General features: G+C 59.4%; 2 protein-coding genes across 9 annotated transcripts in view; one reads left to right on the top strand and one right to left on the bottom strand.

Annotated features, from left to right (window-relative positions):
- Positions 1-20,782, top strand: LTBP3 (latent transforming growth factor beta binding protein 3). 4 transcript variants are annotated; one of them, XM_086384893.1, is made up of 28 exons: positions 1-753; positions 3,590-3,919; positions 4,077-4,279; positions 4,452-4,557; positions 4,742-4,834; positions 4,972-5,094; positions 5,580-5,738; positions 5,829-6,014; positions 6,560-6,576; positions 6,653-6,725; positions 6,904-6,993; positions 8,818-8,943; positions 9,028-9,159; positions 9,297-9,425; positions 9,664-9,786; positions 10,008-10,130; positions 12,890-13,012; positions 13,247-13,366; positions 16,551-16,679; positions 16,977-17,144; positions 17,327-17,410; positions 17,714-17,842; positions 17,946-18,083; positions 18,178-18,318; positions 18,464-18,625; positions 18,725-18,805; positions 18,889-19,020; positions 19,171-20,782. In XM_086384893.1, the coding sequence occupies exons 1-28, from the start codon at positions 432-434 to the stop codon at positions 19,320-19,322; spliced, it is 3,894 nt and encodes a 1,297-aa protein (XP_086241019.1). In that variant the 5' UTR covers positions 1-431; the 3' UTR covers positions 19,323-20,782. The 4 variants fall into 4 exon arrangements, with proteins under 4 accessions (XP_086241019.1, XP_086241020.1, XP_086241021.1 ...); XM_086384895.1 differs by having other exon boundaries at positions 294-753; positions 4,155-4,279; XM_086384897.1 differs by lacking the exon at positions 1-753 and adding an exon at positions 2,608-2,734.
- The window catches only part of SCYL1 (SCY1 like pseudokinase 1), an 11,032-nt gene continuing 4,472 nt past the window's right edge, over positions 19,704-26,263 (bottom strand). For 2 of the 5 annotated variants that reach the window (XM_086384899.1, XM_086384902.1), the window contains exons 7-18: positions 25,596-25,754; positions 24,604-24,711; positions 23,460-23,573; positions 22,899-23,054; positions 22,192-22,380; positions 21,996-22,071; positions 21,563-21,727; positions 21,280-21,422; positions 20,544-20,615; positions 20,235-20,447; positions 20,089-20,143; positions 19,704-19,963 (exon numbers count right to left, since the gene is read on the bottom strand). In XM_086384899.1, the coding sequence (XP_086241025.1) occupies positions 19,839-19,963; positions 20,089-20,143; positions 20,235-20,447; positions 20,544-20,615; positions 21,280-21,422; positions 21,563-21,727; positions 21,996-22,071; positions 22,192-22,380; positions 22,899-23,054; positions 23,460-23,573; positions 24,604-24,711; positions 25,596-25,754 (1,575 nt within the window). In that variant the 3' untranslated portion in view covers positions 19,704-19,838. Of the gene's footprint in view, positions 19,964-20,088; positions 20,163-20,234; positions 20,616-21,279; positions 21,423-21,562; positions 21,728-21,995; positions 22,072-22,191; positions 22,381-22,898; positions 23,055-23,459; positions 23,574-24,603; positions 24,712-25,595; positions 25,755-26,263 lie in introns of all 5 variants that reach the window. The other 3 variants (XM_086384900.1, XM_086384901.1, XM_086384898.1) reach the window with 3 other exon arrangements.

Consider the following 26,263-nt stretch of genomic DNA (forward strand, 5'->3'; position numbering starts at 1 on the left):
TCCCTGCGTCCGCCCCGCGCGCTCCCTGCTTCCCGGCGGCCGCGGGAGCCCAGCCCGGCCGGGGGAGGCGCGGAGCGGGCCGGCCGCCCGGCCTTCCTCTCCCCTCGCTCCTCCTCTCCGCCTCAACTTGCTCCGGCCTCCTCGCTCCGGCCTCACGTTTGGGCCTCCGCAGGCCCCCGGCCCCGGCTCGTGGCTGGGCTCCTTCCCGGGGCGGTGGAAGTTTCTGGGCTCCCCGCGGTCCAGCCTCCATCTCTCTGCCTCTCACTGGGCCCGCGCCCGCGCCTGCAGTCCCCTCCACGCGCGCTTCCTCCCATCCTGTCCCTCGCTGCCCTCTCTGCGCCTCTCCCGGGGCTCCCGGCTTGCTTATCCCCCTCGGGCGTCGGGACCATCGCCCCCGCCCGGGCGCGCCCCCCCGGGTCCTGCGGCCCCGGATGCCCGGGCCCCGTGGGGCTGCTGGCGGCCTGGCCCCTGAGATGCGCGGGGCGGGGGCGGCGGGGCTGCTGGCGCTGCTGCTGCTGCTGCTGCTGGGCCCGGGCGGCGGGGCCGAGGGGGGGCCGGCGGGCGAGAGGGGCGCTGGCGGGGGCGGGGCGCTGGCCCGCGAGCGCTTCAAGGTGGTCTTTGCGCCGGTGATCTGCAAGCGGACCTGTCTCAAGGGCCAGTGTCGGGACAGTTGTCAGAAGGGCTCCAACATGACGCTCATCGGAGAGAACGGCCACAGCACCGACACGCTCACGGGCTCCGGCTTCCGCGTGGGTGAGGGCCGGGGGCGCGGGCGGGGGGCGCGGGGAAGGCCAGCTCCCGGAGCCCACGTGGGAGACATGGCAGCGGAGGCCTTGTGACCCTGGCGACCGTGGGTTCAGAGAGCGGAACCGGAGGGCCGAGGGCCCCAGGGGCTTCAGGGGTCTTGGGAGGCTGGAGTGCTGGGGTCGCGGTTGGGAGGGCTGCGTGGAAGCCTGGACTTCACAGCTTCGGGTTGGGGTTGAGGCCTAAGGTGTGGGGTCATGCTGGTGCCCTGGATGGCACAGGCTTCTAGGAAAGTGCTGGGTTCTGAGAGGGAGTCGAGGTCGACAGGCAGGGGCTTTTGCGGGGATGCCAGCTGGCCCAGGTCTCAGAGAAGGGTTAAGTATTCCCCCTAGAAACAGACTCGGTGAAAGAAACAGGAAAAGTCTTTAAAAAATGTCTCAAGTAGGGCCTGCCAGCGGTAGACACCTGCATTCCCTGGGAGGAGGAGCCAAGCTCAGGCTGGGAGTGAGGGAATTAGTTACTGGCGAGGTCTTAGAGGGGAGGGGCGTTGAGGCCTAACAAGTGGGGCACAGGCCTGGAGGTAGGGGCTGGCTTGGATCCTCGGTCTCTCCTTTTCCTGATGCCCCATCTGTGCTTCCCCCAGAAGCTCTGAACAGTTCCGCCTCAGAGTCTACCCCCAACTCCCCAAACCCTGAAAACTCCTCCTGGTCCTGAAGCCCACCCTTCTCCCAACATCGCTCTTCAAAGGGCCAGGCCTGGGGCTCAGCGCTCCTCCCCCAGGGCCCTGTGGGCCAGGCTGGGGGAGGTGTCCCAGCAGTAATTACCCTCCTGGACAGGGTAATTAGGCTAGGCCCACGATGGCACCAGCAAAACAGCCCCTCTCACACACTCCTATACTCACATAGCCACTACAGATCTGAGGAACCCCACAGATGTGGTTCACGCTTCTCATAAGATGTGTGCACGCGTGCTTACACATGGCATACACGCAGGGGTATGCCCGGGCTTTGGGCTGGCACACTGGGCTCAAGTACAGGTTTCTTTGTGTTATCTTGGGTGCACGTCTGCAGTGACTATGGGAGTGTTTATGTAAGCCTGTGTTGGTGTCAGAATGAGTCTGTGCATGTGTGTGTGTGATGAGATGACTGTGCATGTGAGTGTCCCTGGGCCCGGCCTCCCAAGCCCCCGGCCATCCTGCCCAGGCTGCTGTCTCCATCCGTGCTGCCCACATCCCTCAGGCTCGGTGCCCAGGCCACAGTGGGCGGGTGTCACTGGGAGGTCACCCTCACCGCTGTGGGTGACTCACTGGGAGGCAGGAAGGAGAGGATCCTGCCTCCCCCAGCCCAGGACACACCCCTTCTGCCCTGAGAATCTGGCCCCCAGAGGCCAAGCAGGATGGGCTGGGCTGGGCTGGGATGCTCGTAGCCAGGCCCCGGTGGCCTTGCATGTGGGCCATCCCTCTGAGGCCCTCCAGGTGTCCAGGGGGCAGCACCCCTACTTCCCCATCCTGGCAAGTGAGGGCAGTCCTGGGGGAGGGGCCGGAGAGGGGCTGGGCTTGGTGCACAAGCACAGGTCCCCAAGGCTGGATTTCAGATGTGAGTGTGTGACAGACAGACAGACATCCCATCAGCTCCCTGAATTCACTCCTTCATTCATTCCCCCAGCACCTCCTCTGGCACCCAGAGCTGAGGCAGAGGGTGGGTGGGATGTGAGGAAGGGCTCTCCTCCTGGGGGAGGGGCTGGAAGGAGATGATGTGAATATGCACAGATGGGGACTAGGCTCTGAGTGGGCAGAAATGGCATGGGTCAGGGCAGGGAAGCAGAAGACGTGGCACGTTTGTAGGAAACAGGAGATGAGTCCTGGAGCGTAGGGTGCACATGGAAAGAGCAGACGGGGATGGGCCGAAAGACGGTTCCTTCTGGGCCACGGAGAGCAGGCAGGGAAGCTAGCTGGGAGCAGGGCTGTGACTGAGCCGGAGCTTTACCCGAGGCAAGTTTCTCTGAGGGTGCTTGGGACGTGGACAGGCAGGGGAGGGGCAGGGGGCATGGGGAGGAGGGAAGATGGATTATGAGACATTACAGAGGCCAGAACTGGCTGGGGTGGGTGCAGGGGAGACTGGAGCCTCAAGACTCAGTTATGAATGACCGGGCAGGCAGGGATCCCAGTGGTGGTCCAAGGCCAAGAAGAGGTGGGGAGGCAGAATGCTGATTTCTGACAGGGTCCCCTGGGTGGAGTTGCTTAAGAGAGGTCCCAGCGGAGTACAGCTCAAGTTGGCAGTGGTGAGGTGCGGGCCCTGGGATGGCTGAACAGAGGGAGGGAGAGCCCAGAGGGGGCTGAGTCAGGGGAAGGACTGAGGGGCAAGGAGGAGGCACCAGATAGAGACTGGGTGTCCAGGAAAGGCCCAAGGGGAGGGAAAGGCTAGTCCATCACCATCATCAGCTGCTGCTGCTGCTTATTAAACACGCTCTGTGCACTGGGCACTGTGCAGAGTTTTGGACAGGCCTTGCTTCATTTAATAGATGGGACCGCCCTACAGATGAGGACACAGGCCTGGGAGGGGAAGTCAGTCGCTCAGGGTCACGCAGCTGGCACAGGGTCTCCTACCTAGGATGCAAGTTCAAGATGCCAGTGGCCCCTAGGGTATAAGGATGTTGGGGGACCTAGAGGGTAGCATGTGTGTGTATCTGATGTGTTACTAAGGCCAGCTTCCCAGGGAGGACAGAACCAGTGGGTGGCTTGGAAGTAGGGAGGAGGGGAAAGAAGAGACAGGATGTGGGTGAGGGACTGGGTCTGGGCGCTGGCCACAGGGGTCTGCCTGGGCCCTGACCCACCTCTCCTCCCCAGTGGTGTGCCCCCTGCCCTGTATGAACGGCGGCCAGTGCTCCTCGCGAAACCAGTGCCTGTGTCCCCCGGACTTCACGGGTCGCTTCTGCCAGGTGCCGGCTGGAGGAGCTGGCGGAGGCGCTGGCGGCTCAGGCCCTGGGCTTGGCCGGGCCGGGGCCCTGTCCACGGGCGCGCTGCCGCCCCTGGCTCCAGAAGGCGAGTCTGTGGCCAGCAAGCACGCCATGTACGCGGTCCAGGTGATCGCCGATCCGCCAGGGCCCGGGGAGGGGCCTCCTGCCCAGCATGCGACCTTCCTGGTGCCCCTCGGGCCAGGACAGATCTCAGCGGAAGGTACCAGGCAACGGGCAGACCCCGGGAGGCCGAGGTGGGCGGGCACTGGCCGGGGTGGGCAGGACCCGGGCGGGGCCAGCCCTGGAGGAGCTCCTCGCCACCACCTGCCATCCGGCGCTGCGGGGCAGCCCTGAAGCCGCCGTGCCCCGCCCCCCAGTGCAGGCCCCGCCCCCCGTGGTGAACGTGCGCGTCCACCACCCGGCCGAGGCCTCAGTCCAAGTGCACCGCATTGAAGGGCCCAACGCCGAGGGCCCGGCCCCCTCCCAGCACCTGCTGCCGCACCCCAAGCCCGCGCATCCCCGGCCACCCACCCAGAAGCCCCTGGGCCGTTGCTTCCAGGACACGCTGCCCAAGCAACCAGTGAGTGAACCCACAGATGCCTCTCAGGGCCGCCCTGTTCCAATCCACCGGGTTTGCTCAAAACTGGAGGGTGTCCTGCAGGTTGAGTGGGGGGAGGAGGAAAAGGGCCCGAGGAGGGAGGCCAGGTGAGGGCTGGGCAGCCTGTCACCCCTGTCCACACTCCTCTCCCTAGTGTGGCAGCAACCCCCTCCCGGGCCTCACCAAGCAGGAAGACTGCTGCGGGAGCATCGGCACCGCTTGGGGCCAGAGCAAGTGCCACAAGTGCCCCCAGCTGCAGTGTGAGTGCCCTGGCTCGGTGAGATCTCTGCCCTCCCCACGGGGCACACCCTCACCCAGCCCCTCCCATCCCTGCAGCTGGATGCCACCCGGATCCCCTCAGTACCCCACTCCCCCACCCAGTGCGGTCTCTTCCCTCTCTGCAGCCCCCGTGTCCTCTCCTGCCATGCTCTCCTCTCTCCACAGACACAGGGGTGCAGAAGCCAGGGCCTGTACGTGGGGAGATGGGCACTGACTGCCCCCAGGGCTACAAGAGGCTCAACAGCACACACTGCCAGGGTATGGGCCAGTTGTCACTGGGGGGGGGGGGGGAGGGAGGAGGCGGGGCTGGGGTAGAACCCTGAGGTTCCTGGAGCAGATCGCTGTCACCTTGTGGCCCCAGCCTGGAGGGACCAAACTCTCACTTATTACCGCAGACATCAATGAGTGCGCGATGCCAGGCATGTGTCGCCATGGTGACTGCCTCAACAACCCTGGTTCCTATCGCTGTGTCTGCCCACCTGGCCATAGCTTGGGCCCCTCCCGCACACAGTGCATTGGTGAGACTCGGGGGTCCTTGGAGGTCACCAAGTATGGGTGGAGGGTAAGGCTCCAAACAGTAAGGATCAGAGGTCACAGAGGTCAGAGTGGGGTCAAGGGTTGACTGCTAGAGTAGCAAGATCTAAAACAGATGGGGTCAGGGATCAGTGGGTTCAGGAGTTGCATGAGATCTGGAGTAAGAGGTCACATGGGGTCAGGGGTTATGAGAAGGCAGTGTCATATGAGACCAGGGGCTTGATGAGTGGGAGGGATCAAGTCTAGAGCAGCTAGAATCAAGGCTCAATGGGTTCAGAGGTCACAGAAGTTTCAGGTATTACATGAGGTCAGAATAATACAGGTTTCAGGGGTCAAATGAATTCAGGGTCAGGGACAACACGAGAATCAAGGCCTCCTGTGCCAGAGAGGTGAGGTCTGGGGCAGCTGGGAAGAGGGGCGTGGGCAGCGTTCAGGCCCAGATGCCCATGCCCATCACTGGCCCCTGCAGCGGACAAGCCGGAGGAGAAGAGCCTGTGTTTCCGCCTGGTGAGCCCTGAACACCAGTGCCAGCACCCCCTGACCACACGCCTCACCCGCCAACTCTGCTGCTGCAGTGTCGGCAAGGCCTGGGGTGCCAGGTGCCAGCGCTGCCCAGCTGATGGCACTGGTGAGCCAGGGGCCTTTGAGGCTGGGGGGCTGTCTGTGAGCCTGCTTCTCCAGGAAGGGCTCACTTGCCTGCCTCTTGCTCTGGCCACAGCTGCCTTCAAGGAGATCTGCCCAGCTGGGAAGGGGTACCACATCCTCACCTCCCACCAGACGCTCACCATTCAGGGCGAAAGTGACTTTTCCCTTTTCCTGCACCCCGATGGGCCACCCAAGCCCCAGCAGCTGCCCGAGAGCCCCAGCCGGGCACCACCACCTGAGGACACAGAGGAAGAGAGAGGTCTGGCCCGATCCCTCCTGTTTCCTGACAGTTGCAGAACCCCTAGGTCTGACACCTTGACCTTTGACCCACAGGACCCAAGTCTAACCTCTAGCTCCTAATCCCAGACTAGCATTGGCCCCCGGAGCTGACACTCTGACCCCTAACCAGTGTTGTAACTAAGCCCAGGATGTCACCCCTGAGCCACGGGATTTGATCATTTATTGCCCTCCAGGTTCAATCCTCTGACACCAAGACACTTTTGATTTCCAGATCAGGACACTAATGCAGCTCAAATGCTGCCTCTAGATCTGACCCTCTGACCCCTGACTCAGGGATTTGACCCTGGCTATAAGCTCCCAAGCTGAGGACCTTGTCCAGCCATCGCTTCACTGACCTGTGATGAAAACATTCCCAGACATCAGGATCTAATCCTTGATGCTTGACCCAGAGACATGATCGTTGAACTCTTAGGGACTCTGACCACACATGTCCAACTGCCAATCCCAGACTTGACTCCCTTCTCCCAGCCCAACACTTAATGGCCCCATCTTCTTCCCTTCTAGGGGTGAGCACAGACTCAGTGAGTATGAGAACTCAGGTGGGAGGGGCGGGGAGGCCGAGGAGACACAGAGGGTTCACGCTGCTGTCGCCCGCAGCCAGTGATTGAAGAGCAGTCAGCGCAGCAGAGCCACCCGACTGTCACCGTATCTCCTGCCCGGCCCTACCCGGGTGAGCTGGGCCCTGTAGGGACCAGTCCTCAAGGGCTGTCACTGACGGGGAAGTTCACAGCTTAGGCACCAGGGGGCGGTGCAGCTGGGTGTGGAGTTGCCGGCCCCCTGACCTGCGGGGAGAGGGGCGGCTCTCTCAGCCTCCTCACCCGCTGATGGTCGTGTGCTGCTGCCCGCAGAGCTGATCTCCTGGCCCCCGCCGCCCCAGTTCCTGCCCGACTTGCCCCCGTCCCGCAGTGCGGTGGAAATCGCCCCTACTCAAGTCACAGGTAAGACCCGCCCACCTAGGTCACGACCCAGGTAAGCCACGCCTCCAACTTAGAGTTTCTCCTCCCTCACCCCTTCCAATCCTTCCGGAGGGCTGACACCCTCAAGGGCTTACTGTATGCCAGACCCTGGGCTGGGGGCTGGGGAAGCCTCGGCGTGCAACACTCTGAGACGCCACTCTGCCCTCAGCTGATCCGGGTGGTGTGATGGTCAGGCCAGTCTGAAGGCATTCACAGTCAATGAATATTTATGGAGCACCTACTATGCACAGGCACTGTTTAGGTGCTGGGGACACAGTAATAAACAAAACAGACAAAAATTCCCTGTCCTTGTGGAATAGACAGACAGCAAACAGATCAATGAGTCCAAATCTAGTGTGTCTCATAAGGGCTGTGCAAAAGTAAATCAGAGAAGAAGGAAGGAAGTCTGGGTGTTGTGATCATATGTAGAATGGCGATGAGAGAAGCCTTTCTGAACAGAGCTTTTAAGAGTGTTAGAAATTAACGACAAAATGTGGGAAAGAAATGGGCTAGCAGGTTGGGGAAAAGGACATTCCAGTTTGGGCAGAAGTTTGGGCAAAGGCATGGAAACATGAAACCCTGGTTTCATGGAGAAGAGAGAAACCACACATAGATCAGTGTTTCTGAACTAGGAGAGGGCCAGCTCAGGGAGCTTTAAGAGGCTTGGATTTGATCCCAAAGGCTGTGGGAAGTGTCTGCATGGTTTGGGGCATCATAATAATTGCTAGCTATGGCTGAACAGTTGCCCTGGGCCAGGCACTGACTGGAGAGTTTTACATACTAAATACCATTTAACTTTCTTGACCTCTGTGAAGTGGGCACGGCTAGCCTCATTTTCCAGATGAGAAAACTGAGGCTAAGAGAGGTTCAGTAGCTGATCCCAGGTCACACAGTTGAGCCGGATTCAAGCCCATGTCTGGTTGGACTCCAGCCACAAGGAAGCCACCAACCCAATTGAAAACTGGAGGCTAGATGAGCTCCTAGTGGAAGGTGGCTGCCCAGGAAATCTGCACAGGCTGGGATAACCCAGTGACAGCCTGGGGGCTGTGGGAATGTGGAGAAAGAGGCACTTGGGGACACTTATCAGAGGATGGGGTGTTAAGGAGACTAGGGAGAGTCACTCTAAGCAGAGAGAACAGCCTGCAAGAGCCCACTGGCCAGGTGTGTTTGGGAGGGAGTGGAGTTCAGCCGCCAGGGCTTCCTGGGGCTTCCTAGGGCAGGGTTCAGGGGAGGGGCCACAAGGAGGAAGAGGTGGGAGGCAGGGAGTACTGTGAATACTAGGAAAGAAGGTAAGGAGGCCTCCTGAGTCTGATCACCTGTTCCAGCCAGGGTTCCCAGGAAACTAGCTCCTGCCTGCCTTGAGAGGGGGAGGAAAACTTCTGGAATTGGGGGGAGGTGGGCAGGTCTCTAAGGCAAGGGGTGTTGGTTCACTTGTCTGGAGGATATTGGTGTGATTGAGGCGACAGAGTTTGAAGTGTTGAGGTGACTGGAGTCAGAGTATAGTAAGTGGAGAGAGAAGTATCAAGGGTCCTGAACTTGAGGAGGTGGGGATGCCAGGGACCTGGGATCATGGTTTGGGGCTACTTGGGGTTGTGATTTTGCGGTTATCTGTGATGGAAGTGTAGGGAATCCTAGGATGGGGGGCATGGCTGTATGGAGATCTGAACTCATAGTGCGACCAGGCTCAGTTATCGGCGTCGAGAGTGATGGGGTGTCCAGTTCTTCCCTGGGAATGTGGCAGAAAGTGACTGCTCCCTGCCTGCCCCCTCTGTCCTGCCGCCCTTTTCCCCCGGGCGCCCCCCGCAGAGACGGACGAGTGCCGACTGAACCAGAACATCTGTGGCCACGGAGAGTGCGTCCCGGGACCCTCGGACTATTCCTGCCATTGCAATCCCGGCTACCGGTCGCATCCGCAGCACCGCTACTGCGTGGGTGAGCGTGGAGAGTGGGTAGCGCGGCGGCGGCCCTGGCTCCCGACCGTCGTGTGACGTCTCCCCACCTGCGCGCCCTTCTCAGACGTGAACGAATGCGAGGCGGAGCCTTGCGGCGCCGGGCGGGGCATCTGCATGAACACCGGCGGTTCCTACAACTGCCACTGCAACCGAGGCTACCGCCTGCACGTCGGCGCCGGGGGGCGCTCTTGCGTGGGTGAGCACGGAGTGGCCGGGGGCGTGGCCGGGGCCGGGGGCGGGCCCGGGGATCGGCGGACCCGAGGGGCTCTCCCGACCGCATGTCATCCCCTCCGCCGCCTTGCATTCCCCTCGCGCCCCCTTCCTCCCGCTCAGACCTGAACGAGTGCGCAAAGCCCCACCTGTGCGGCGACGGCGGCTTCTGCATCAACTTTCCGGGACACTACAAGTGCAACTGCTACCCCGGCTACCGGCTTAAAGCCTCCAGACCGCCCGTGTGCGAAGGTGGGGAAGACCCATCCGGACCAACGCGGGTCCTCAGCGGTGCCTCGGCCTAGGGTGGGGGCGGAGGGCCTCACTCCCGTCTCTGCCCACCCCTGGGCCTCTCGGAGGTTTCGGACTGGAACCCAGAGGACCCGCTTCGCCTGGTCGATCCGTGACAGAGGGAGGCCCTGCCGAGGCCCCTGAGCACCTGTCCGGCAATGTTGTCCCCAGACAAGTCTTCTTCCTTCCTACTGCGCAGACATCGACGAGTGCCGAGACCCTAGCACCTGCCCGGATAGCAAATGCGAGAACAAACCTGGGAGCTTCAAGTGCATTGCCTGTCTGCCAGGCTACCGCAGCCAGGGGGGCGGGGCCTGCCGCGGTGAGCATGAGGCTGGGGCCCGGGTGGGGCGGGGCTTCGATCACAAGAGGACGGGGCCCTTCGGGAGTTGCCCCGGTGATGGGGCGGGGCTATTGGCGTGGGAGTCGGCTCCAGAACCCGGCTTCCACACCCCCCCCCCAATTCTGGAAGGAGGGTCTCCCATCCCCTCACAGTACCTCGTCCAGTGGGGCGGGGTCCGAGGCGAGCCTTCTCCGCCGCAGATGTAAACGAGTGCGCTGAGGGCAACCCCTGCTCTCCGGGCTGGTGCGAGAACCTTCCGGGCTCCTTCCGCTGCACGTGCGCCCAGGGCTATGCGCCCGCGCAGGACGGCCGCAGTTGCCTGGGTGAGCGACAGCCCTCCCCGCCCTGCGTCCCTCCACCTACTCGAGCGTCGAAGTTGGGGACCGGGTTACTCCATCTGTCGGCCGGGAGACAGCTAATTCGCAGGCACCTTCCCTTCACTGACCCACTCACTCACTTTCTCCGCAACCTGACGGAGGAGGGGGCCGCGGAATTTCTAGGTAGGAAGGATCTTAGGAGGCAAGGCTTGGAGCTGCGTTTGCAAAGCAGTTACTTGAATATGGAGTGGAAGAGATATAAAAGAAAGGGGGTGTCAGTAGTCCTCTCCCCCCACCGACAATAATGTTTCTTATGCATCAGGAGGTGGGCTGAGGGATGAGAGTCAGAGAAACTGGAGAACCATGGACACCGACTGTGGAGCGCAGGGCTGTCGGCCTCAATGGAGTCTGGGTGTTTCTGGGAAACCTCAGGGGGACTGGGAGAAGAGGAGGCGTGAGTTGTCTTAAAGGATCAACAGGAGTTAGCCAAGCAAAGAAAGGAGAGAGGGAAGAGTATGCCAGGCTCTGTGAACACCAGCACAGAGTGTACAGGGAAAGTAAAGTGTAAGTAGGGGGTGGGGCTGAGGCTGGCTGGTGAGGGGCAGGCCCCCACCTCCTGAAGGGCCCACCTAAGCCCTGCCCAGGAGGTTGAGCTTCGCCCTGAAGGTATTAGGAGGCACCTGAAGCATTTTAAGGGGAAGAATGACATTTGCTATTTGTTCTAGAAAGTTCCCTGATGCCCATTGTGCAGAGGACTGGAGGTCTGGTGGAGACTCAGGACAGAGACAGTGGTGGATGTGATAATAGTGGCCTCAAAGATGGTCATGAGACAGTGTGATATTAGAGAAATATTAAAACGAGTTACCTGGGCTTGTTAACTGGATGTCAAGGCGAAGGAGAGAGAGGAGTAAGGGGTCTCCAGGTTTCTAGTTTGGGTGACTCAGTGGGTGCTGTTCACTGGGATAGGGTCCCTGGGGTGAGGCGTGTTTGAGAAGGAAGACATTAAGTTTCCTGTTGGACAGCTGAGTGTGTGGTCCCTGTGGGTCTCTCAGCTGGTGATTCCCACAGAGGGCCGGCAGTATAGATTGGAAGCCTTGGGCCAGACACACCCAGTTGCGACTGTGGGCTGTAGAGCTGTGGGGTGCACACTAGGGGAGCTGTGGAGCCGTGGGGTGCACACTAGGGGAGCTGTGGAGCCTCGGGGTGCACACTGGGGGAGATGTGGAGCCTCGGGGTGCACACTAGGGGAGCTGTGGAGCCGTGGGGTGCACACTAGGGGAGCTGTGGGGCCTCGGGGTGCACACTAGGGGAGCTGTGGGGCCTCGGGGTGCACACTAGGGGAGCTGTGGAGCCTCGGGGTGCACACTAGGGGAGCTGTGGAGCCGTGGGGTGCAGTCAAGGAGGGTGAGTCCAGTGAGCGGAGCATGGTGGACACTGCCAGGTCGGCAGAAGGCGGGGATAGGAGCGGGAGACGGGGGAACGGGGGCTCTGGGGGGCCAGTTGGGGAGGGCAGGCATCAAGGGCAGAGGAGGATGCGCTAAATGCAGTAGAGAGGTCCTTGTAACTAAGAACTAACCAGGGAGATGAGAAGGTGGCCTTAGCAGGGTAGCTTCTGTGTCCTGAGGAGAGGCCAGAAGACGGAGGCAGCAGGTGAGGAAGAGCGAGTGGGGTGGAGGCTGTGGGCTGAGGAGAACGGCACAAGTTTGGACCTGCTGAAGGGCATGGGGCTCCCTAGGCCTCCCGGGTGTCAAGGCCTGAGAGGAGGAGGAGAGGGTGGTGCAGCCATGCAGAGGATCTAGCCCAGCTGAAGGCCACAGGGAGTGGAGTGGCCCGGGGTGCTCCGCATGGTGGCCAGCCTCAGCCGCACTCAGCACCCGGCATCCTGAGAAGCAGGCGAGGGCTCTGGCTTTGCCACAGCAGAGGGGAGGCAGGAGAGGTGTTCAGGGGCCCTTGGGGAGAGGAGGTGAGGAGGGGCCTGGAGAGCAGCAGCGGAGGCAGTGCGAAAGGAGCCGAGTCTGAGACGCTGGGGCCTGGGGATGGCGGGGCAGCTCCCAGTCCCTTGTACTGAGAGCGAGTGGCTGGCGTTGAAGTGGAGGTCGCAGACACTGAGGGAAGGACTGTTGGATCAGAGGCTGGGCCTGGCTGGCCAAATGGATGTTGAAAACGCCCAGGATGGAGAGGGAGAGAAAGGGAAAGGGAGAGCACTAGGGAGGTGGGTGCTGATGGCAATAGAGAGGTGGGAGGCCGGGGTGGGGTTCAGGTGTCCTTCAGGAAGTGAGGGGTTTGGAAGGGGTCTGGGGTGTGGGCAACTACCAGCTCCCCCCAGAAAGGACTGCACAGAAGCGTGCTCTCAGAGCCAAGTCCCTTTACTGCACAAGCGGGAGAAATTATTCTGTGAGACTGAAGATATAGGGGAGCTTACTTATAAAGGGAGCCCTGGCAGTGGGGGAAGGGCGGGAGCAGCCACCAGAGCAGCTGGGGCCATGAACCCGGGGCAGAAGGGGAGGATTGTTTGGTGAGGGTGGACGAAGGATGCGGAGGCCTGAGCTCTTTGGAACCAGAAATGGCCCAGGGTTCCTGCCAGCACCTGGCCTGGTCATTAGGGCACGGTGTGCCACACAGGGGCGGGGTGAGGGGCCCATGCTTGTCTCCAGCTCCACCTGCCTCAGCTCTGGTGCTCCAGGCCGTGGGCAGGAGTGGGAAGAGGGGAGCAGAGACACAGGACCACCCCGTCCTAGCCCTCTGATGGCCCCTGTGCCCCACAGATGTGGACGAGTGTGAGGCTGGGGACGTGTGCGACAACGGCATCTGTGCCAACACGCCAGGCTCCTTCCAGTGTCAGTGCCTCTCTGGCTACCATCTGTCAAGGGACCGGAGCCGCTGCGAGGGTGAGGGGAGACCTCAAGCTGGGGGGCTGACCTGTTCCCCCCTGTCCCAGACCTTCACTGCCCAGGCCCCAACCCCAGGGGCTACTGTGAGCAAGCCCACCACTCCATGGCCAGCCCCCATCCAGATCCAAGATAGGCCATGGGGTGTGGGCCCTACCCAGGGCTCTTCGGAAGCCTTAGGCTGTGAGAGTGGGCTTTGTCCCTGAGATTCTCCACCCCTTTGATTCCCTACAGACATCAATGAGTGTGACTTCCCTGCAGCCTGCATTGGGGGTGATTGCATCAACACCAATGGCTCCTATCGATGTCTCTGTCCCCAGGGGCATCGGCTGGTAGGCGGCCGGAAATGCCAAGGTATGGGGGGATTGGCTGAGAACTCCCAAGGAGCAATGGCAGCAAGCAGTCATCTCCTAGACGCACTGTTGATCTGTCTTTCCATCCATCCATCCACCCACTCATTCATCTTACTCTTTCACAGAAAATAATATAACAATAATGACAGTAATTAGATGATGCTTATTACTATGTGCCAACTCACCCCTCAATGCATTCATCCAATAAGAGTTTCAGTTCAGTTCAGTTCAGTTGCTCAGTCGTGTCCGACTCTTTGCAACCCCATGAATCGAAGCACGCCAGGCCTCCCTGTCCATCACCAACTCCCGGAGTTCACCCAGACTCATGTCCATCGAGTTGGTGATGCCATCCAGCCATCTCATCCTCTGTTGTCCCGTTCTCCTCCTGCCCCCAATCCCTCCCAGCATCAGAGTCTTTCCCAATGAGTCAGCTCTTTGCATGAGGTGGCCAAAGTATTGGAGTTTCAGCTTTAGCATCAGTCCTTCCAAAGAACACCCAGGACTGATCTCCTTTACAATGGACTGGTTGGATCTCCTCACAGTCCGAGGGACTTTCAAGAGTCTTCTCCAACACCACAGTTCAAAAGCATCAGTTCTTCAGCGCTCAGCTTCCTTCACAGTCCAACTCTCACATCCATACATGACTACTGGAAAAACCGTAGCCTTGACTAGACGGACCTTTGTTGGCAAAGTAATGTCTCTGCTTTTGAATATGCTATCTAGGTTGGTCATAACTTTCCTTCCAAGGAGTAAGCGTCTTTTAATTTCATGGCTGCAGTCACCATCTGTAGTGATTTTGGAGCCCCCAAAAATAAAGTCTGACACTGTTTCCCCATCTATTTCCCAAGAAGTGATGGGACCAGATGCCATGATGTTCGTTTTCTGAATGTTGAGCTTTAAGCCAACTTTTTCACTCTCCACTTTCACCTTCATCAAGAGGCTTTTGAGTTCCTCTTCACTTTCTGCCATAAGGGTGGTGTCATCTGCATATCTGAGGTTATTGATATTTCTCCTGGCAATCTTGATTCCAGCTTGTGCTTCTTCCAGCCCAGCACTTCTCATGATGTACTCTGCATATAAGTTAAATAAGCAGGGTGACAATATACAGCCTTGACGTACTCCTTTTCCTATTTGGAACCAGTCTGTTGTTCCATGTCCAGTTCTAACTCTGCTTCCTGACCTGCATATAGGTTTCTCAAGAAGCAGGTCAGGTGGTCTGGTATTCCCATCTCTTTCAGAATTTTCCACAGTTTATTGTGATCCACACAGTCAAAGGCTTTGGCATAGTCAATAAAGCAGAAATAGATGTTTTTCTGGAACTCTCTTCCTTTTTCCATGATCCAGCACATGTTGGCAATTTGATCTCTGGTTCCTCTGCCTTTTCTAAAACCGGCTTGAACATCTGGAAGTTCACGGTTCACCTATTGCTGAAGCCTGGCTTGGAGAATTTTGAGCATTACTTTACTAGCGTGTGAGATGAATACAATTGTGCGGCAGTTTGAGCATTCTTTGGCATTGCCTTTCTTTGGGATTGGAATGAAAACTGACCTTTTCCAGTCCTGTGGCCACTGCTGAGTTTTCCAAATTTGCTGGCATATTGAGTGCAGCACTTTCACAGCATCATCTTTCAGGATTTGAAATAGCTCAACTGGAATTCCATCACCTCCACTAGCTTTGTAGTGATGCTTTCTAAGGCCCACTTGACTTCACATTCCAGGATATCTGGCTCTAGGTGAGTGATCACACCATCATGATTATCTTGGTCATGAAGATCTTTTTCGTACAGTTCTTCTGTGTATTCTTGCCACCTCTTCTTAGTATCTTCTGCTTCTGTTAGGTCCATACCATTTCTGTCCTTTATCGAGCCCATCTTTGCATGAAATGTTCCCTTGGTATCTCTAATTTTCTTGAAGAGATCTCTAGTCTTTCCCATTCTGTTGTTTTCCTCTATTTCTTTGCATTGATCGCTGAGGAAGGCTTTCTTATCTCTCCTTGCTATTCTTTGGAACTCTGCATTCAGATGCTTATATCTTTCCTTTTCTCCTTTGCTTTTTGCTTCTCTTCTATTCACAGCTATTTGTAAGGCCTCCCCAGACAGTCATTTTGCTTTTTTGCATTTCTTTTCCATGGGGATGGTCTTGATCCCTGTCTCCTGTACAGTGTCACGAATCTCCATCCATAGTTCATCAGGCACTCTATCACATCTAGTCGCTTAAATCTATTTCTCATTTCCATTGTATAATCATAAGGGATTTGATGTAGGTCATACCTGAATGGTATAGTGGTTTTCCCTATTTTCTTCAATTTAAGTCTGAATTTGGCAATAAGGAGTTCATGATCTGAGACACAGTCAGCTCCCGGTCTTGTTTTTGCTGACTGTATAGAGCTTCTCCATCTTTGGCTGCAAAGAATATAATCAATCTGATTTCGGTGTTGACCATCTGGTGATGTCCATGTGTAGAGTCTTCTCTTGTGTTGTTGGAAGAGGGTGTTTGCTATGACCAATTTACTGAACACCTAATATTTGCCAGGTTCTATGCTATATGCTAGATACTGAGCAATAACCCAGGGTTCCTTGCTAGGAAGACAGTCTCCCCTAGGAAGGAGCCCTGGGTAAATTGATTCTTACAATTCAGAGTGCTAAGTGCCAAAAGAGGTCTGGACTAGTGATTAATTGCAACTGAGAAGTGACAGTTGTATTGGAACTTGAAGTATAAACAGGCTTCCCTAAAGCATAAGTAGATTCCATAAGCAGAGAAAAACAAAGGATGGTATTTACCAGGCCCAAAGAAGAGTATTTGCAAAGCACAGAGATCAGGAAGCAGAGCTAGTTGTGTTTTTAGGGAGAGTAGATACCTTAGCCTAGACATAGAGCTGAGGGTGTTAGTGGTTTAGAGCAAAGGGTGATGAGACAAAGATACTGGGAGAGCAAACTGAAACCCCAGATGCTGAGCTGAGAGCTAGGGCTTCATTCTGTTAGCGCTTGTGAAGAACAGTGCACTGAATGTATATACATCGACCCCTGTGCACAGACCCACACGAGTGGCTTTCCTGTTGTGTGTGCTTTGAAGTCAAAGTGGAAATTCAGGTTCTCGGCTTGTGTGAGGCCCTTGAGGCCCACCCCCAGGGAGAGAGGGGCTGGTTTCCCTCTGAGTGATTCTTTCTGCTCTTCTCCCCCCCTGAAGACATAGATGAGTGCAGCCAGGACCCAGGCCTGTGCCTTCCCCATGGGGCCTGCGAGAACCTGCAGGGCTCCTACGTTTGCATCTGTGATGAGGGCTTCACACCCACCCAGGACCAACATGGCTGTGAGGGTGAGTGCCCTCTCGGCTCCCTCCTCAATCTAGACGCTGCAGTTGGGACTCAGAGTTGGACCTGGTCCCACCCTCTGGAATATGAGGAACAGGAAGAAATTTCTTTTGCCTGGGAGACCCTGGCGGGACCAGACCTGTCAGGCGGCCCCTGAATGCCACACTGAGGATGGAGCTTGGCTTTCACGTGGCAGCTCCAGGAGCCAGGCGATGTGGGGGCACAGAGGGCAGAGGTTGGTGGGCAGTGTGGACAGGCAAAGACACAGTGCCAGACCCTGAGCTGCTCTCCCCTCCCCTCAGAGGTGGAGCAGCCCCACCACAAGAAGGAGTGCTACCTTAACTTCGATGATACCGTGTTCTGTGACAGTGTTCTGGCCACCAACGTCACCCAGCAGGAGTGCTGCTGCTCGCTGGGGGCTGGCTGGGGAGACCACTGCGAGATCTATCCCTGCCCAGTCTACAGCTCAGGTCAGGAGCCGGGCAGGCCTTTCCCCTTTCCAGAACCTCAGTTTCTTCATTTGGGACCGGACTGGGGAAGAGGGCCCCTTCCTGAGTTGGTGGGAAATGAGGCCAGAGCTCTGGCCCTATGGCCAGGACGTACGTGCTCAATCCTGCTCTTTTCCTTCCCCATGGCCACTGTCTCCCTGTAGCTGAGTTCCACAGCCTCTGCCCAGACGGGAAGGGCTATACCCAGGACAACAACATTGTCAACTATGGCATCCCAGCCCACCGTGGTAAGCCCCAACATGGCTCCGCCCACCTGGCTCGCCCCGCTCTGCCCTCCGGTTTGGACCACCCCGATCCCTCCAGTGCTTGCTTGTCAATTGCGGGTACTGGGATAAGGCCCGCCCACTCTCTCACCGACTGCCCCGCCCCTCTCCCAAGCCCCGCCCTATCGCCTTAAGTAGGCGTTGGGAAAAGGCCATAGCAGACTTTTCGCCTTTCCACGGTAAGCGCCACCCCCACGTCCTCTGCTGCGGGGCCTCAGAGGCCCGGCAGGTAGAGGGTGCGGTCGCCCACGGCCTGTCGCTCTGCAGACATCGATGAATGCATATTGTTTGGGGCGGAGATATGCAAGGAGGGCAAGTGCGTGAACACGCAGCCCGGCTACGAGTGCTATTGCCAGCACGGATTCTACTACGACTCGAACCTGCTGGAATGCGTGGGTGAGTGCAGCTGCCCCCGTGGCCGTGGGAAAGCAGCCAGGAGACACGCAAAACCACCCGACTGCAGGCCGGTTCCTACCACTCGCGCTTTTCCTCCCTTCAGACGTGGACGAGTGTTTGGACGAGTCTAATTGCCGGAACGGAGTGTGTGAGAATACGCGCGGTGGTTACCGCTGTGCCTGCACTCCCCCGGCCGAGTACAGCCCGGTGCAGCGCCAGTGTCTGAGCCCAGAAGAGATGGGTGAGGCCCGGATCGGTCCTCTGGGGAAACGGGAGAGAGGCTAGCCGAGCCAAGCTGTGATTTCCACCCCGACCCATCTACTTGCTGCCCGCAGACGTGGACGAGTGCCAGGACCCCACAGCCTGCCGCCCTGGCCGGTGTGTCAACCTGCCCGGCTCCTACCGCTGCGAGTGCCGCCCGCCCTGGGTACCCGGACCCTCAGGCCGCGACTGCCAGCGCCCCGAGAGCCCGGCCGGTAAGGGCGAGGGTCATCTTGGGCTCTCCAGAACACTGTGTGCCCCGTGGAGGCCCGGGGCCGTCGTTCCCACGAGGGTGGATTGGAGCGGGGGAAGGCGGCCCCTGCTTTGGGCTCCTCCCTGACGCCGGGTCCCCCTCCGCAGAGCGTGCCCCTGAGCGGCGGGACGTGTGCTGGGGCCAGCGCGGAGATGACGGCATGTGTGCGGGGCCCCTGGCCGGGCCCGCCCTCACCTTCGATGACTGCTGCTGTCGCCAGGGTCGAGGTTGGGGAGCCCAGTGCCGTCCGTGCCCGCCGCGCGGCGCTGGTGAGCATGCCCGAGAGGGGTTGGCCCGGAGGGAATTTGGGGGCCGAGCCGAAGTGAATCAAAGCCATTGACTGCTGATCGCCCCCCTGCCCCTCTCAGGGTCCCAGTGCCCGACGTCGCAGAGTGAAAGTAATTCTTTCTGGGACACGAGCCCCCTGCTGCTGGGGAAGCCCGCCAGAGGTGAGTGTAGCTGGAGGGACAGAGGCGGGTCCGCGGCCATCGCCGGGGGCAGTGTTGACGTCTCATTCTCTCGGCCCGCGCAGAAGAGGACAGCTCAGAGGAGGATTCGGACGAGTGTCGCTGCGTGAGCGGTCGCTGTGTGCCGCGGCCGGGCGGCGCAGTGTGCGAGTGTCCTGGCGGTTTCCAGCTGGACGCGTCCCGCGCCCGCTGCGTCGGTGAGCCGCGCCGAGGGGGCGGGGCCAGAGGGCATGTGGGCGGGGCGGGGCGGGGTCAGGCCCTGCAGAAGCTCTGCTCGGACCAGAAACCAAGGGGTCGCACAGCTTTGGCGCCCTCTTAAAGTCCTCACTTGTCACCCCCACTTCCAGACATCGATGAGTGCCGAGAGCTGAACCAGCGCGGGTTACTATGTAAGACCGAGCGCTGCGTGAACACGAGCGGTTCCTACCGCTGCGTCTGCAAAGCTGGCTTCGCGCGCAGCCGCACGCATGGAGCCTGCGTGCCCCAGCGACGCCGCTGACACCACCCTCGGTCTGGACCTTCGCAATCACCGAGGGGTTTCTGCCCAGCAATTGGGGCGAGCTCGGCCTCTCGCTGGTGCCCCGACTCGGGGCTCGGACCCAGGGACCCTTCGGGCCCGTAGACCCCTTCCCCGCGCCCCATGTTCCAAGGGCGCCCCTGCCGGTTCCGCCTGGCTCACAGGCAGATGTTGGGTCTGTCTGGCGCTGCCGGCCTTCCTTCCAGAGGGCATTTCCCCAGAAACTGATAAATCAGATCGTTTCTCTTTACTCTTGGTTTTCGAAGTAAATTGATGTTCATGTCCGTGATGGGCGCAGACTCCAAAGGGCAGCGCCAGACTCTAGCCTCCTTGGAGGCGCTGGACTGAGCCCAGCACAACAGGTGTGAAATAGAATTTATTGTGGCTCTGATTATGTACATGTGAGATGTGCCTGGCCAGGCTGACCGGGCTCGCATGGTTTGTACAATAAATACATCTGTGGGGCCTCCGAGACTGGGAAGGGCCCACACCTGCAGTTCAGTCCAGCTTCCGGGTTCCCAGCTTCATGGGACCCTTGGCTGCCTTTTTCTCAGCGCGTTTTGCCTCCATCTCCCTCCTTCGCTCCTCGCGCTTCTTCCGGGCTAGCTCCGCCTTCGCCTGTCCTGGAAACAAGAAAGGGAAGGCTGAAGGTGTCAGGACAACCTGGGTCTCGGCTTCCCTTCCCATGCCTGCCCCGGTGGAAGGTAGGCCCAGGCCATCAACCAGCTGGCTGGGGAGAAACACTTACTGCTCTCGGTCTCCAGGCCTTCCCAGTTGTCATCACCCCATGAGTCTCGCCTCGACTGAAAAGGGAGGTGTGGGCTGGAGTGGAGACCTACTCTCAGCTGAGGTCCACCCCAGGTCTGCACCCTCCCACTGGAAAGGCACCAGTACCTGTGCCCCAGCCTCCCGATGCACTGACAGGGCAGCAAAAGGGTCGCCTTTGTCACTAGGCTCCGGTCCACCCCAGTTATACTCGCTGGCCAGCCGTGTGCCCTCAGGGGGTGGCGCCGGGGGGCTTGGCTCCTGCCAGTCTTGCTCCCACGAGCCCTCAGCTTCCCAACTGCTCCAGTCTGACTCCTGGGATCTGTGGCCAGGGTTGCTGGCCTGTAGAAGAGGCGGCGGAGACAGTGCTAGAGAAGGGGAGGGAGGAGCAGAGGCACCCCGCTCCCCTGTACACACGCTCTGTCCCGCCCAGCTCACCTGCCCAGCCCGGCTGGCTTGGTTCCCAGTACTCCAGTCATCCCGCTGAGCCAACACAGATTCGGCCTCCTGCTGCAGGATGGGGAGGAAAGCACGACCATAGAGCCCTCTTGCTCCACCCGAAAGGCCAAAGAAGCCCCCAGTCTCTGCCTAGCTATGGGCTCCACCCTTTCTTCTTTTGTCTTCCATCTCATTTTCTCCTCAGCCCTGTGTCCCATCAATAAACTGGACACGCTGAACCAGGCCTGTTGTCACTCCTCTGTGAGGTGGGGAACGAGATCCTGAGTTCCACACCCCTGCCTGCGGCCTCAGGGGCAGAGACTGCTGGCAGCCGGAGCTCTGCCCACCCCATTCCCCTTAGGACAGCCCCACTCTGGCCTCAGCCCATCCTGAGCCCACCCTCAGGGAGGACAGGTTGGTTGTAGGCCTGGGCGTAACCTCTCTCTGCTGATCACAGGGCAGGGCGGGCCCCAGAAAGGCCATAGGAGGGATGGGCCGTGGAGGGGAGCGAGGAAGAGGGATGGGCAGACCCAACCACCATCAGCTTGGCCTCTCATTTCTGGAGTTGAGATGGGGCTCAGCTGTCAGCTCCGACCCACAATGGCTGCTCCATGACTCCTGCTTAGGATACTTGCAGATGAGGAAAGATCTGACTCCAGCCAAGCCCACGAGAGCTCCCCGAATGGCAGTCTGTGGCCCTGCAGCTGGGTCCCCGTGGGAGTCCTCGGCCCCTCACCTCCAGGCTTCCCCAGTCCTCATCATCCCATCTGTCAGCGGCACTGCTGTCCTCTTCCGTGTCCTTGCTCTCCTCCTGGGTCTCCCAGGGGCCTGAGGTCGTAGGCGTGGCAGGCACAGGGGTAGGGGCTGGGGCAGGAAGTCCTGGGGAGCAGAGGCTCACTGAGTTTCCGCCCACTAAGCCCCAGGAAGGCCTCAGCACAGGGCAGAGGTTGCTGGGGCTGGGGGTGTCCCCATCACCATCCTGGGGGGAACTCCAAGCCCTCTCAGTCCAGGACTCTCACCCTCAGGCGCAGGTCTCTGGGGGACGTTGGTCTCGGCCAGGGCAGCCGTGGGATGTGCCCGGATCAGCTTAGATGTGAGCGAGGAGACCCCCGTCACGGCCCAGCCTGCCCAGCTGGCTGCGGCTCCTCCCATCCCGGGGCTGGAGGCTGCGTGGACATCCTTCTCTGGGCAGGGACAGGAGCGACAAGTACAGACACCTCAGGCCTCCGTGGGAAGGGCGACAGGACGGCACTAACTGAAGCAGAGCAACCTAGAGTGGGCGCCCTCCTCCCCAGGCCTGCGCTCTCCTAGCTGTGAAATGGGAGGTTGAAGAGTGCGCAACAATCTGTCCCCTGGGGCTCTGCAGACACTCCAGCGAGGCAGACAGGGGCCACAACAGGCCAGTCAAGAAAGTGGCAAGAGGAACAGGGAACATGAGCGTGGGCCACTCACCCACTTCGGCCAGCTGTGTGGGGTCCTCTGACACAGACTCCAGTTTGGACAGGAAGCTTCGAATGGCCTTGAAGGCCTGTGGGGCAGCAAGGGGCAGAGCTGGAGCCTCCAAGGTTCCTGTGAGCCGGCCAGGCCAGCTGGGGCCCAGGTACCCCCGGACCCCCAGCCCCAGGGCCCAGCCCCAGTAACGCCTCACCTGGTCTCGCACGGATTTCTCAGGATCCACAGTGAGGCCGCAGAGCACAGGCAGGATCTTGTGGGCGCAGTCGTTCATCGAGTAGAGGTTGTGGGTAGCGGCAAAACCCAAAACGCCCGCGACCCGGGATGGTGCAAATGGGTCCTTTGTGGCCCGGCTAAAGGCGGAGGTGAGGACCCTGTGTCTGGTCTGGGGCAGGAAGAGGGCTCCTGGGTATAGGGTCCGTCCTGGGGTCCAGAACTGCCACAACAGAGGCCAACCACAGGGCCTCCAGAGTCTAACAGGTGTGAGTTAATCACTAACGACAACTCTGGATCTTGCCTTGTCCTTCCAGATCACCGGCCCACGGCTCAGAGTGACAGGGGCCAGAGCAGAAGCTGCCCTGGGGCCGGGCCACGCCTCCCTGCCTGCCTGCCCTGCTGACCCATTCAATCATTCCTGCTAAGTGCCCGGGGGGTGCAGTGTCTGCGTTCACAGACCCTGAGGGGGCAGGCAGACCTAGGTTCGGTTCCAGCAGCCACCACCTACTGGCTGTGTGACCTGGCACAACTTACTCTGTCCCTCAGACATGGGGACTGGAGCACCCAGGGCCTGGGTCTGTGTGTGTGTGTATGTGTGGGGTGACAGCCCCCACACAAGGGGACCTGACCCTGGGGGATGTGGCTGTGACGCTGACAGAACTCCTGCCACGTGTGCGGGGCACTCACACTGGCACTGAGGTAGGAGCCAATCTTGCCCAGGCACACGGTGGTGTTGCAACGGATGGGGCCCTGCTCGTCCTTGGCCTGCAGCCGCGCGAAGTGCTTCATCAGCTCCACATTGAGGTTGGTCTCATTCAGCTTTGGGGCCAGAAGCAGCATGGACTGCAGGGCGGGAGACCGGAGAGTGTGGGCCGGAGTGGGCAGGGTACCACACATGGGAGGGGCCTCCTGGGAGGGCACCAGTGACCCTGGGTGCTGAGGAGACCCGCCAGAGCCCTCCAACCTGCTCCTGGGCCTTACCCAGAAGGCTTTGGAAGGGGAACCCCATCTGCACTCCAGTCTCATGAATGTCTGTTGCACTCAGGACTATTAGCCATACCCACCCTTCCCCCGACCACCTGCAGTGCTATACCCACAGCCAGGACCCACATGCAGAACAGTGCCTGTCTGCCCCTCCCATACCCTGTTTGAGCCACAGACCAAAACCAAGGCCTCTGTGTCCTCTGATGAGCCGCCTCTGAGCCTTAGAAAACCAGGGGTGGCCCCTTTGGGCCTGGCCACACCCACCTTGACTGTCTGCTCCCGGATGGCAGGGTTGGTGTCCAGGAAACCGTGCACAACGTGGGGAAAGATCTGGGTGTTGACTGTTGGCTCATCAAGGTACTGGATGAACTGCTCCATCTGCGGCCCGGGTTGGGGCATGAGAACACGGTGAGGCCTTCCACCCCTCACCAGAGCCAGGGGGCCACCCTTGGCATGGTTTCTCTACCCAGCAGACACTGGCTGGCCAGGGAGTCTCCTGAGCCCTGCACCGTGCCTCTGGCCTCAGGGCCACATGGAATGAAGAGGGAGCTGGGGGCGAGGGAGGGGGCTGAGAAGAACCAGGGACTGGGTGCTGGAGAGCTGGAGTGGTCACACCCCCTCTCGGAGCCTCCCAACCTTTTCTATAAAAAGGGTATAACCCCTGCCTAGAGGAGTGCTGGGAGGAGGCTGGAGTGTTTGGAGTTGGAGAAGGACTGATACCTGGATACCTAACGCAGCGGCCCCCCATCCCCGATCCCATCAACCCTGTCTGATGCTCCCAACTGCCTGGGGGTTGGCAAGAGAGACGCTATCCCCCCTCAAGAGGAAATCAACCCTGAATAGTCATTGGAAGGACTGATCCTGAAGCTCCAATACTTTGGCCACCTAATGTGAAGCACCGACTCTTTGGAAAAGACCCCGATGCTGGGAAAGATTGAGGGCAGGAGGAAAAGTGGGTGGCAGAGGATGAGGTGGTTGAATGGCATCACTGACTCAATGGACATGAGTTTGAGAAAACTCTGTGAGATAGTGAAAGACAGAGAAGTCTGGCATGCTGCAGTCCATGGGGTCAGAGTTGGATGTGACTTAGCGACTGAACAACAGAACAACAGGCTCAACCCGGGAGACTGGGCAGCACAGGGAGAAGCATTTGAGCCATGCAGCCTGGGTGGGGGCGTTCCCTAAGCCTCCAATGAGCCCAGTGATTATCTTGACTTCCTGAGAGCACAGCCTCACTGGTCCCTCACCTGTGTGTATGTTTCGAGGAGGGGTTTCTGGGGCCCCCATGCAGCCAAAGCAACGGCTCAAGTTATCTGCCTGGGGCTAGAGGTGAGACAGGGGCCTACCCTGCAGCAAGGGTGAGGTCTGGGTGGAGTAGAAGCGGGCAGGCTCTCCCCACGGCCCCTACCTGCTGCAGGAGGCGAATGCGCATGGCCCGGTCAGTCGAGGAGAACATTTTGACCACGACAGGGATGATCTTCTGCTGATACTCCTCGGCGTTGAGGAACTTACCCACCTGAGAAGGAGCAGGAAGAGGGGCTCAGCCACGTCCACACGAGTGGGATGATGTCCCTGGGCTCAGTGAACTTCCTCAGGCTCCCTGCTGATTTCTCGGGGTGGGAACAGGGTGATCGTGGTGGGATGAGGCGGGCATTTCCTCAGCAGCCCCTCTGCCCAGACTCCATGTCAAGTTAGCCCTACCCTTGCCCTTTCTAAGTCAGGCCTCTCTTAGGAGGCTCGAAGAAGCTCTGGGCCTTTCCCTGTAATCAGGCACTAGATCCCATGTGCACACAGGATTCTGCCTGTAAGTTCTGGGGGTTCCCAGCTACACAGGATGTATACAGGATGTACTTGCTGTCCTCCCCACCTCCCCCCACACCAAGTTCCTTTGGGGAAGGGGTTCTCCCACTGAGCAGGGAATGGTAGGTGTCCAGCTACTGGCAGGCTGGGATCTGAGGAGGGAGAGAGGATCCAGCCCCAAGAAGCCAAGACAGCTAAGTGCTGAACAGTCAGGAGGGAGGAAGGAAAGCGAGGCGGTGAGCAGCTGACCCCTGGGCACCAGAGTGTCCGGGTCAGACCGGGGAGACTGTCCTGAGGAAATGGAGGAAGGGCTGTAGGCTGTGAAGCAAGGGGTCTTTGGAAAAAGAATTTTGGAGGCACAGATTTTCCCTTCACCAAGGACAGGAGGTCCCCATGTCTCCCTGACAGCTGGTCACATGGCCATGGCCTGCTGAACCGCTGGATGTCAGAGCTCCTCAAGTGGGCTTGGGGCCCCCTGACCAGGCTCCCCTCCCAGGACGCTGGCAAGGCTGGCCCCACCCACGGCCCTCTCTTCTGCCCTTCAGGCCACTCAGCCAGTCTCTGGGCCCCACAGGTACTGAGGCTCCAGGCCCCACTCACCTTGAATAGGGGTGTGAGGACCACGGCCCCCGCACTGCCAAACTCGAAGGCAGTCAGCAGCTGGGGCAGCACCTTGTGCCGGCAGAAATCCTCAGGGAACGAGTCCAGGCTTTTGCTCAGCTCTTGGAAGAACTTTTGCTTCTCAGCTGGCTCTTTGATCTGGGGGAGAGTGGGCAGGAGGCAGGGAACAAGAAATTAGCCTGGTCGCGGTCCCTTCAGCCAAGGGCCAGGACATGGGGTCACCTCCAACCCGAAGGAAAACAAGCTTGCGGAGCCAGACTGCCTGGGTTCAAAGCCCAACTCTCCCACTTATTAGCCATGTGACTTTAGGGGGCTTTAAGTGGTAAGGAATCCTCCTGCCAATGCAGGAGACGTGGGTTCGATCCCTGGGTTGGGAAGGTCCCCTGGAGAAAGAAATGGCAATCTGCTCCAGTATTCCTGCCTGGAAAGTCCCATGGACGGAGGAGCCCGGTGGGCCACAGTCCATGGGACAGGACTGAGTGACCGACAGTTTCACTAGCGAGTGTGAGACTGAGCAGCCAAACGTGACCTTAGGCAAGTTCCTCCACGAGTGAAATGGGGTAACACCTGTACCGCCTCATCACTCTTCTGAGGATCCAACCAGAGAAGGCGCACTAACGCTGCTAGCGCAGCGCCTGGCACACTGG

The sequence above is a fragment of the Bos grunniens genome, chromosome 29, assembly GCF_055505025.1.
Source record: "Bos grunniens cultivar Pamir isolate PY7600 chromosome 29, Bosgru_T2T1.0, whole genome shotgun sequence".
NCBI lineage: Eukaryota > Metazoa > Chordata > Mammalia > Artiodactyla > Bovidae > Bos > Bos grunniens.